The 12,214-nt window shown below is 42.4% G+C and overlaps 1 protein-coding gene across 2 annotated transcripts in view; it reads right to left on the bottom strand.

Annotated features, from left to right (window-relative positions):
• RASSF9 (Ras association domain family member 9) overlaps positions 1 to 11,104 on the bottom strand; it is a 39,819-nt gene extending 28,715 nt beyond the window's left edge. The window contains exon 1 of one of the 2 annotated variants that reach the window (XM_081878305.1): positions 10,831 to 11,104. In XM_081878305.1, the coding sequence (XP_081734431.1) occupies positions 10,831 to 10,877 (47 nt within the window). In that variant the 5' untranslated portion in view covers positions 10,878 to 11,104. Of the gene's footprint in view, positions 1 to 10,208; positions 10,367 to 10,830 lie in introns of those variants that run through there. The other variant, XM_081878306.1, reaches the window with a different exon arrangement.
• Positions 11,105 to 12,214: the final 1,110 nt, after the last annotated feature.

Raw genomic sequence — 12,214 nt, 5'->3', positions numbered from 1 at the left:
GGACAGGGACAGCTTATCTGCAGTGACTTGTGTCTTGCTAACCTAATGCCTTGATTACTGCAATGTGCTCTATGTGGACCCACCCCTAGCTGCAGTCTGGAAGCTGAAGCTAGCGTAGAATGCAACAGTTAAGCTAATGAGCCAGGGACATGTAACACCCTTGTTAAAAGACCTGTACTGTGTCAATTAGCTAACAGGCCAGGTTCCAGGTTCTAATATTAATTGACAATTTCTTAACTAGCTAGGGACCAGCTTAACTGAGAGAATGCCTTCCATATAAAACTGTCTGCTTCCTGCAGTCATTTTCAGTCATCTCCCACAACCTGCAAATGTTCATGGGCAACAACTCACAACGGAGCCTTCCCTGTCATGACACTTTTTTTTTTAATAACCATCTCTCAGACATAAAGCAAACATTAACCTGGCTACACTTTTGATGAACCTTCCTGTTCATCTTGGTGTGTGCTGGTGTGTGCTGGCAGGCATTATGGTTTTTAAAATGGTTTTCACTTCTGATTATGTTGGAAACTTTTTTGGATTTTTAGGTATATTGTATATTTGTTTTGCTACATGCCACTTTGAAATGGTGCTCTTGCTGTGAGAATCACAGGCAGCACACACATATTTTAAAACAAATAACCATCAACAACAATATCTCCTACTCCTCATTGTATGAAGTGACCTCTATTGAAAATTTCAAGTGAAGCAATCCTACTACCCATCTGAAACTGTGTTGACCTCTAGTCACTCTTCACAACTGCCAGTGAACATTCATTTCTAAATAAGTGTCTGAGAAGTTTAGAAGTGCTATCTGTTCTTTCTACAGGATTCAGAACGTATACTGCACTTCCCCTACAAGAAAACTGTGGTTTCTTGACTCAAGTGATTATTTCTGAGTAAGTGTTTTATTAGCTTCTATCCAAGCCAGCTCTTTCTCTTTCTCCAGATTATTCAGTCTTATGCTCGAGTCCATTAGTCATGTAATTTAGCCTGCCGGAATGAAATTGTTGCCTGCCTTTCTAAAGTGGTAGATAATTAACTGTTGCAGGGGAAGGTATTTGTGCTTTGCCATTGAAAGAAAACTCTTCCTGGGTAAATGAGTAAGAATCCAGATATTGCTAGAATTTTTTTGCTAACTAGCAGTCTGATCCTGTGCATGCTTTAGTTAAGCACCAGTGTAGGCTTGTCCATTAGGACTGATGGGGCACTGCCCTACCAACCTCAGTCTGCCCTCATTTAGTTCTCACCTGCCTGTCTTCTAACTTACAACTAGTCGAGGGGTTCCCTATTGCCAGCTTCCTCCTCCTCAGTTTCAGTGTTGCCCTTGCAAAACTCAGTAGGGAGGAATATGGGGACAAAACTTAAATTGGTTGGCTCTGCCCATCATAGGCTCAGGCCACACCTACTGTTAGCATTTCTGCCTTCTGCACTATCAGTCCTAATGGTTACCAACCACTACTGTAAAATTCATGGGGCATTGCATTCAAGAGTATTCTCATGAAGTGGCAGCCAATGAAATGGAAAACCGAGCATGGTTTCATGAACCATCATGCGTTAAGGACTCCATTTGGGAAGGAACCCATGTTTTGCATGCAAAAGGTCCCAGGATCAAACTTTGGAACTCCTTGCCTATGGATATCAGGCAAGAATTTTCATTGTATGCTGCTTTTTGTTGCCTGCTAAAACATTCTTGTGTAGAGAAGTCTACTCAGATGTTTAGGAAGCTGGTGCAAGTTTTAATCTGCTGTTTTAATTTTTTGGAAGTTTTGCATTATTTTTGTTAATTCTTCTTTTTGATAATGTAATTGTTTCATTTTTTGTAAACCACTTTAAGTGGGGGTTGTTGTTTTTAACCAAATCAAGTGGTATAGAAATTTTTGTGAAATAAATAAACAAACAGAATCCCTGTAAGGATGGTAGAGAAAGACAAACCCCAGACAGCCACTGCCAGTCAGTGGAGACAGTACTGAGTTTGATAGACCAATGGTCTGAGCTGATATAAGAAAGATTCCTATGTCCTTGTGTGTTTTGACATGCATGCAGAAAGAGGGGAGTGGAATTGTACCTGCTGGCTCAACCACATCTGGCATAACCCATGTGTGCTAGAGCCTGTGAGTCCACAATATGTAGGTTTGACAGGGATCACTGAAAGAGAATGTCTCAGATTTGCAAACAGAGAGTATGCGTGTACACTCTGCATTCCTCTGAAGAATCTTTATAATGGCTACAGCTTTGGAACTCAGAGTCAGTTTCCCCACCTCTGCTTCACTGCATTGGTTGCCATTTGCCAGGGACAATGACGCCTGTCTGCCTTCTTTAATTAAAGGTTACTAGGAAAATGCAGAATTAATATGTGATGGCAAGCATATGGTCCTGTTAGTATGCTGTTTGGGTGACTTCCGAGCAAGCACGTACTGGATCAGATTGCTCACTGGCAAGCATTTCTTAGCAATCTCTGGGTACTTACTGATTTAAGCGTCAGAAAGAGTTTTCTCTCGGTGGCAAAGAAAGCACAAGTATTTGTGCCTTAAGTGTTAATGATCGACTGCTTTTGGAAATCAGGCAACAATTTCTTTCTAGTGGAGTAGATTGCATGACTAATGGTATTATATGTAATACTACCTAAGCCAGAGAAAGAGGAAAATTGGTTTAAAGAACATACATTGATAAATACTCATATAGGACTGAGAGCATGTGGACACAGAAGTTATGCTGAATGCATGCTGTGAGTAAGGAAAATGGACCCAATCTTGCAGCCCTTCCATGTATTCATGTTAATGCGAGAAGAGTTTTATGGTACCTTAAAGATTAGTAGAACTATTGTGGCATGAGCTTTAATGGACTAGAGCCCACCTCATCAGATGCATGGAAGTTTATCACCAGTTGCCCAGCATTTGTCTATCTTTCTATGCACAAATTTGGAACATATATTTTGGGCTTCTGTTAAGTGAAGTTTTTTCACAAGTTTGTGTGGATAAGAATCACAGTCACAAAACAATCAGTACTACTTTTATCTCAGAATGATGAATGACAATAACATCATATTTATTGTGAATTTAAGAAAGATATGGCTGTAATAAAGCTGTGTTGATTTCCCCCTTAAAAATAAATGGTGAGCTTGTGGGCCTACAGATATTGTTGGATTTCAGCCCAAAAAAACTTGATAGGAGTTGATTGGCAACATATGGAGGGCTTCAGGTACCCCAGACTTGTCCTAGGGCATAGTAGCTTGTTGCAAAGATAGCCTAACCTGTAAAAGGCATTATTCCCCCCTTTTCTCTTCTGTGACTGCATATGTGTGCAATGAGAGAAAGTGAAGGATAGTGGTTAGAGCAACCTTCTCCACACCTGATGTCCTTCAGGTGTTACTCGGCAACAACACTCCTCAACCTAGGGGGCCACTAGGGGGCGCATTGGAAGATGGCCGACAATACCATCTCTCCGACCCACACGGGGTAATTAAGAGGCTGTTATGGGAGTAGGCAGCCTCCCTTGTTGCCCCAAGGAAATGGGGAACACTGCCCTTCCTTCTGTGCCCATAAATCACCCCCTAATTCGAAAGAAGGGGGTGAGGGCCCTAGGCAGAATGCCCCCGTGTGGACCTCGGCTCTCCTGGACACTGTCTCTGATCACGCACTAGCTGCAGCAATTTGGAATAATTAATTACAAAAGAAGCAAATGCACATATTTCAAGTGAAGAAGGGGAGTGAAGTCTGCTAATTTAAGTGACCTCTGCGAAAGAAGACGACGGGTTGGAGAAACAGGAATATTTTACGATGAAGATACACCAAAGGCTGGGTATGCTGACAACGGGACTGAATGGGGGGTGGGAACCTTTTTTACTTTCCTTCTATGTGATTTACAAGAACCCCTCCTCATTAGAATTGTCGGTTGAACTGACCCAAGCAGGATGATTAAGGTCTGTGTGGAGATAAACTTTAACCAAAAGTATGCTTTACGGAGATCAAGAAGCAATAAGAGCTTTTGGGAATGGCGCAGCAATTAATTCGGAGTCGCCATCTTGCCAAAGGATTTATAGCCAGGAGGAAGAACGGACTTGTTTTCAGACTGCATTCCTGGTGAATCTCCTCAGAGGTTTTGAGAAAGGAGAAAGGAGGCAGATTGGTGAAGATTAATGACGCTAAGACTGTTTTGATGTATGGAAGTGCTGTTATATGGAAAACGTCTGGATATGGCTACTGGATAAATATATATATATATCCACGCAGGATTACAAGCTGTTCTAACCAGCTTGTGGAGGCTATCAGAGGTCACAAAGAGAAAGGAAAAATATATGAAAATAACAACAAGAGATGTGGAAAAACAATAAGGAAGGACTGGATAGTACTGTGAACATCATAAGGTTAGATTTGTGGACATTAAAACAGCAGTAAGAAGTAAGAAGTTGATTGGATCCCCTTCGGAACTTGAAATATGGGTACCCCCAACAAAAATTTAAAATTCGGCTGTGTAATTTGGAATTTATGTAATTTGGTTTGATTTGATGTGATTGGTCGGTTAATAAAAAATTATTCTTAAAAAACAACAACACTCCTCAACCTCAGTCAGCATGGACAATGGTCATGGGGAAGTCTGGGTTCAAGTGACAGACTAGGACCAACGAGGTTTGGATTCAAATCCCTATTGTCACATGAGGCTTGCAGGCCAATCACCAACTCTTAGCTTAACCACTGCACAGAATTGTTGTAAGGATCAAATAGTGACAGGGTGAGACAACCATGTGTGCAGCACTGAGCTATAAAAAACGTACTAAATAAACTGATAACAGCAAGTGTGCAAGTAAATGTGCTTGTAGGCAGCCTCCCTCTTCCTCCCTCCCTCTCAGCCTCCACTGCCTGTCTATCCTGTGTAAGATGCCCTTGAACAAATATTGGGGTTTCCTCTGAGCATTCTGATACCTCCCTCTTGCTTCTCAATGGCCCTATTTTGGCTACCTGGTAGCAGCATACAAGGATGCTACATAGTAGCAGTGTACAGTATAAAGGTGACCAAAAGTCACCTCGTATCTGTGCATTAAAAAGAAATATCGATTTCTGAGTTCCAACCACGCTGTGTTCTAATGAATCCAATCAATGTTTAAGGTTCTAAACCACTTTCTATAAAATGAAGCTCTGTGCTCTCCCGTTCACTATCATGGAGAATCTAAAAACAGCTTTAACTTTCTCCCCTTTTGGCTACGGTGGATGAAATTTATGAACATAGTAATGGTTTAAGCCAGGGGTCAGCAAACATTTTCAGCAGGGGGCCAGTCCACTGTCCCTCAGACCTTGTGGGGGGTCAGACTATATTTTGAAAAAAAATATATGAACAAATTCCTATGCCCCACAAATAACCCAGAGATGCATTTTAATAAAAGCACACATTCTACTCATGTAAAAACACACTGATTCCTGGGACCATCCACGGGCTGGATTTAGAAGGCAATTGGGCCGGATTCGGCCCCTGGGCCTTAGTTTGCCTACCCATGGACTTTAAGCGGGCTAACCTGTAGAGCAGGCTAAGCTGTAGAACCAGAACCTTTTTGTGGGTAAAGTTACAAATGTAACTTTCCTTTATAACCCATTATAAAGGGTATGTGAGAGTGGTGGTTTGTCTTTAACATATTTAAGAGCTGGCAAAATGGATATGTTTGCTTGTACTATTACTATTACTATTACTATTTTTTAAAATGTAGCTTCCTAGACCTGACTTTGTTGTTTGTAGATCTACACTGAAAAAGCAGCCACACATTTCTATGCATTTTTAATTTTTTTTAGCTTATAGCTGAAAATTGTTTATAGCACAATCACAAACTTTCACTTTGGTCAATCATTTATATTTATACTTTATCCCCACCAGGTTAGCAGAACTTGCATGAACAATATATTAAAATTTTAGGATTGCGACTCACTTAGAGGTTTTTTAAGAGAGATTTGTTGTATTATCTATATGTATAATAAAGACAGAGTAGGTATCTATAATATGTTGAAAAACACAGACAATATAATGTTCTAGTGTGCAATCCCCCTCTGCTAAGGTATCCTCCTCTGCAGTCGAAACATTCCTAAAAGATTAGCTCCTTGCAAGAAGAGGAGAATGCAGCCTGTCATCATCCAGATTACAGCATGGCAGAAGGAGACAGCAAGAGATACAGATGACCAGCACAGCCTTCAGGGTAAGGAGCACATTCAGGAAGGCAAGCCCCAATGGAACAAACATGCTGGCCATGCCACATTGCCACACACTTCTGGGGAATTTGCTACCAATCCATTTGATGCAATGGCAAATTGGCACTGGTCGCATTGAAATGATCACCCCTCTTTTCAGAAAGAGCTCTAGTTATGGGCCACAGCATCCACCCAAGCCTTCTAGAAGTGCAACAAGTATGAAAGGGCACGTGTCTGCCAAATTATACATTCAAAACATGGAAATGATCATTGCTTTCACATAAGGCCAATGGCCACAACAACCACAGTAACTCAAACTGTAACTCCCCAAAAATGATCTGTCCCAAACTCAATTCTTCATTTGGGTATACAAATCCTCTTTCTATATGATGTGACTATGTCTCTACCATCTTCAGCACACATTGGAATACAGTGCTGAAAATTCTAAACAAGCAGCAGGAAAAATGCCATTTTCTTGACTAAGCACAAAATTGTCCTTAGTTCCCCCCATCACTTGTAGTGACAAAAATATTGACTGTATTAGAGATTATAAATAAATGGATCTCCGTGATCGCAGAGAGTACATTGCTGAACACCAGTTGCTGTGAGGCCACAGAACAGGGAAAATATGTTGCCTTCATAGAATCATAGGAATTTCAATACTCATCTAGTCAAATCTGCTGCCACAGCATCCCAGAAAGGTCACCATCCAGCTTCTGCATGAAAACCTCAAATGAAAGTTGATCCTTCCAGGGTGACTTGTTCCATTGCTGAACACCTCATACAATCAGAAAACTCTTTCTAACATTTACTCAAATCCCTCTTTCTTGTAATTTGAAACTGTTGGTGTAAGTTCTACCATCTTGAGCAACAGAAGGCAAGTTTGCCTTCTGGGGCAGTTGAAAACAGGCTCTTCGTTGCCTCTTTTAAATATATACAACTGCTTCCACCTTCCTTGTAGGACTTGGCCTGTCACCCACCACCATCACCCCCAAAGGTCATTTTATCCTGCTTGCAAGCTGCAGTTGAGTGGTAAAACATCCTACTTTGCATTCAGAAGGTCCCACCTTCAATTCCCGGCATCTCCAAGTAGGTCTGGGAGGGATCCCTGCATGAAATCCTGGAGAGCCACTGCCAGGCAGTGTTGTCAGAATTTATCTAGATAGACCAAATGGTCTGACTCAATATAAGTCAGTGTCTTCTGCCCTGTGTTCTTCCTTTTCAAGAGGATGTTTCTGACCACTGTTAGGTAAAGGACCCCTGACCATTAGGTCCAGTTGTGACCGACTCTGGGGTTGTGGCGCTCATCTCGCTTTACTGGCTGAGGGAGCCGGCGTACAGCTTCCAGGTCATGTGGCCAGCATGACTAAGCTGCTTCTGGCGAACCAGAGCAGCGCACGGAAACGCCATTTACCTTCCCGCCGGAGCGGTACCTATTTAACTACTTGCACTTTGATGTGCTTTCAAACTGCTAGGTTGGCAGGAGCAGGGACTGAGCAATGGGAGCTCACCCCACCCTGGAGATTCGAACCGCCGACTTTCTGATCGGCAAGTCCTAGGCTCTGTGGTTTAACCCACAGCGCCACCCGCGTCCCATAATAAAGCAGTAATTGGCCCAAAGTCACAACCATTGTGCTTTATGGCTGAGGGGGGATTTGAACCCTGGTCTCTTCCAGGTCATAGTCCAACACTCTAATCATTGCACCACACTGACCACTGTTAGAAACTGAATAAAAGGACCATTTGCTCTCAAAAGGAAAACTCTGCTTCCATCTGCTTCAAATAATCTTGACCTCTTTGGCTAATTAAACAATATATTGCCTTTTAAACTGTGTGTGGGGGGGGTGTCACTGTTTTTGTTTGTTATTATGGTATGTATTTTTGTGTTTTCATGTTGTAAACTGCCCTGTGACTTTCAAATGAAGGGTTGTACAGAAATTTAATAAATCATCATCATCTTTCCTTGACTGAGTAAACTGAAACATACATACAGTGGTACCTCTGGTTAAGAACTTAATTCGTTCCGGTAGTCCGTTCTTAATCTGAAACTGTTCTTAACCTGAGGTACCAGTTTAGCTTATGGGGCCTCCCCCTGTTGCTACACAATTTCTGTTCTCATCCTGAAGCAAAGTTCTTAACCCGAGGTACTATGTCTGGGTTAGCGGAGTCTGTAACCTGAAGCATCTGCAACCCGAGGTACCACTGTACTAGAAATGTAAGGATGCTTAGAACTCCTGCCTAAACTTCACTGAAGTCATTTAGATGAATGGGACTTTTTAATATACAAGCATGTTAGAATAGGATGAGAAATCAGAGAGAAAATATGGATGGCACTCGTGTAACTCTGTGGGGCTTAAAAAACTATTTCTTGGATAGTTGTTGATAATTTCAAATGTATTTCTATGGACATTCATGTGGAGTTATGAGATGTCTATTGAGTTCCCCAGAACTGGAAACAATGGGCCTCACAACACTTCTGTGGATTACAAATGAGTGCATTATGAGTACTTGCATGTACCAAACCACAAGGACTAGCTGGCACTATTTGTTCAAAAGTAGCAGAGGCAGGAACAAAAAGAAAAAGGAAAATCTATTTCCAAGCTTACTGTTCTATATACCAATTAAAACTTTGATGGACAGATCCTACCTAGGGCAAGATTTTACTTTGAAAAGGCAGCAACTACTCAGGGAAATGATTCCTATCTCATCACAACTTTTCAGATTTACAAAACATCCGTTTTCCATCTCTCTTGGCAGCCTTTAAATTATCAGACACAGATCTCTACCAGGAGCAAGCTGTAGACAATTGTCCTCTGGTTCCAGTACTGTAGTGCAAGAAAGGGTGCCTTTGTTTACTTTCCAGATTTTGCCCTTTGTTACTGTGCCAAGACTTACCCTCCACCCCTACCCCATGGTTCAACGAGAACATGATAGAACCACAGCAGATTTTGGGACTAAATTTTTGAGGAATTTTTTGAGGAAAACAAAGGCTGCAGTCCCCAATGCCATCCCACAAAACTCCCCCAAAAACTTCTGAAAATGTGTCACTTGTTTGTAATTTAATTGGAAAGGAATATATCCAAGCGTAGGCCTCTGAAACTTTCTGCATACATCTGCCCACCACCATTGCAGCTCACTGTAGAGTTTTAGATTAGCTTCTTACACTGCAATTCTATGCATATTTGCTCAGAAGGAAATCCTACATAGCTTTTGCAATCTAAAGCAGCTATCATTTTCTAACATTAACAGAAAACTCATGAACAAATCATTGTTCTCAAACACAGAGACGTGCTCATTTATTTTTGCCTGCACTTGTGAATGATAACCACTGATAATATACTGATAGAGATTATTGCAGATTATTGGCTTTAGCATGGAATGTGACCACGGTCCTAAAGAGGCCAAGGCACACAAATGTAAATGAAACCAATTAACACATACGGGGTTGGGGGGGAGAGAACACTTGGGGGGGGGACTATACCACATGGTTTTTTAATAAAATAAAATAGAAAACATCCCAATAGAACTTAAATCGGAATTACAGAAACAAGGAGGACACAGACCAGTGCAACAAAAGGCACTTTAGCTATTCCATCTCAAGTTCAAGGTCACTGTAATTGCCAAAGCAACAGAAAAAATATCATGTTCGCTCCAAGGAAACTTACACTTAAGATGTAAAGCCACACCAGCAGTTAAAAATAATTACACAATTCTGGAGCATGCAATTTTCTCTTTACAGTATTGGAAAGAACATGTAGAAGCAAGTGTGGCTATTGGGGGTAGGGGGCAGATAGGAGCCCTGGAAATATGAGGGAGGGGAACATGAAGTTCTGCCCTTGTTAGGACAGACTAGGCTATTCGAAACGAACCAACTCTTATCCCCAGTAAAAAAATGGTAACAGAAATTCAAATGATGAATTAGGAATCATAGATCCCAAACTCTGCGCTCAGAACAGATTAAAACCCAAAAAACTAAAAAAAACAAACCCACCATCCAGCCCGCCAAACGCAACAAACTTCTCTTTACAGTACAAAACTTACACTGAAAAGCGAATGTAGCCTGCTGAGAAGCGAGAGTAGATTCCTGAGAGCTTTCAGGCAAACGTTGGGCAAAGTTTAGGTGGGACACGAACAAAAACATGAGCCGCCCCCTTCAATGAACGAGCGAGTCCCCGCTGTTTGCAGCCAGCCAACTAATGCGCGCAGAAAGTTATCAGCTTGCAGATAAGGGGCGCTGTAACGTTTGTGTTTAGTCCCCACTCCTAGCCAGGACGTATTCATCCCACCCTGGAATTTTCTCGGGCATTCTTTCACACGTTCAGTTTGCAGGAGGAGATGAAATAGTAGTAGTAGTAGTAGTAGTAGTAGTAAAGTCGTGCAGTGTTCCAGTATCCGAGTGCTTACACGTACCTTTTTATAAAGGGGGAGGGGAGGGATAAGAGTGGGGCGGAATTTTCCTATTGAAAAGCCATGGTTGGAGAAACCAACTCATAGGCATGAGGAAAGTGCAAAAAGGGGGAGAAAGAGACACACACCCGTCTCGAGTTTATATAGGCACCTTCCCCCGAAGAGTTAATCTTCGCATGATCGTCTTCCAGGAGAAAGCTCGGCTGTGTGTGAATCAAACAGGTACAAGAAAGAGAATCTCCAAACAACTCCTTACCTATTTTTGTGCCGGGTCTTTAAGAGATTCCTTCCAAAAGGAGCCATGGTAGGTCCCAAAGGCAGGAGGAGATCATCAAACAGGTCCCAGAAGAAAGCTCTGGCTGGCTGGCCGGCTGGCGCGTTGCTGTCTCGCTGGCGTTCCTCCTCCTGCTGCTGCTACTCCAGCTTGTTAATAGTCACCCAGCGTCGAAGTTGTGCAACCCGTTGCTAACTTTGAACTCCTGCCTCCTTGTTTGTTGCTGCTGCTCTTCTGGAGCCCTGCCCAGCAGCCGCGATCTTGAAGGAGGCGTTTAGGAACAGGCGGGAGGAGGGGATGGGTGTCGAGAGAGGAAGGGCGAAACCCGAGGTGGAAGGGGGAATAGGAGCGATGGCGAGGGGGAGCAATGCTGCTAAACTTTCCGAGCTGCTAACATAAAAAGAAAGAAAGCAGGATCAGTAAAACCAGAGTGTTTGGGAGCGCGGGGCAGAGGGGGTTTAACAAAGCAAAACGGAAAGCCAACTTTGTTTGTTGGGGGTGAGCAAGCAAGGTGGAGAGCATCAGACCACTAAAGAATAGAATCATAGAATTGTAGAGTTGCAAAGGACCACAAGGGTCATCTAGTCCAACCCCCTGCAATGCAGGAATCGTTTGCCCAATATGAGACTTGAACCCATGACTCTTAGATTAAGAATCTCATGCTCTACTGACTGAACTATCACATAGGATTCCACTGGCTACATCAATTTAGCATTGCCCTACAGTGGTACCTCTGGTTGCGAACGGGAGCCATTCTGGAGCCCCGTTCGCAATGTGAGCAGAACACAACCCACATCTGCATGTGTGCGGGTTGCGATACGCCGCTTCTGTGCATGCGCGTGATGTCATTTTGTGCGTCTGCGCATGCGCAAGCGGCGAAACCTGGAAGTAACCCTTCTGGGTCGCCACGGGACGTATCCTGAAAGAACGTAACATGAAGCGGACGTAACAAGAGGTATGACTGTATTTTGAAAAGAAAAAAGAAAAAATGAGGATGCTAGGACACTATGATGGCCATTCAAAGCAAATACATGCAATTTGTCTCAAATTTTACCGCTGAAGAAGAGGACACATCTTGGAAAAAGAGGACAGATGAACATATCTCTGCCTCCCCAGAGAAGATCACCTGCCACCAACTCTGTAAAGACCTTCCAAAGCCTTTAAAATAGTCTAGTCTTCTAAGTTTTTAATTCTGTCTTAAATTGTGGTTCTGTTTTATTTTTATTTTTGCTGGAGTTTGTATTGTTCTATATGTGGACTTTTGGGGAGAGGTATTTTTTTGCTCTTGGTTTTTTGTATAACTCTTGTAAGCAGACAGAAATAGAAGGGAAGATTTCTCCATGAGAGAGGGGAGAGTGGATTTGTG

Source organism: Podarcis erhardii (assembly GCF_964252035.2).
Source record: "Podarcis erhardii genome assembly, chromosome: 10".
Lineage (NCBI taxonomy): Eukaryota > Metazoa > Chordata > Lepidosauria > Squamata > Lacertidae > Podarcis > Podarcis erhardii.
Note: the sequence above shows the minus strand (reverse complement) of the source record. Positions and strands in the feature narration are given on the sequence as shown.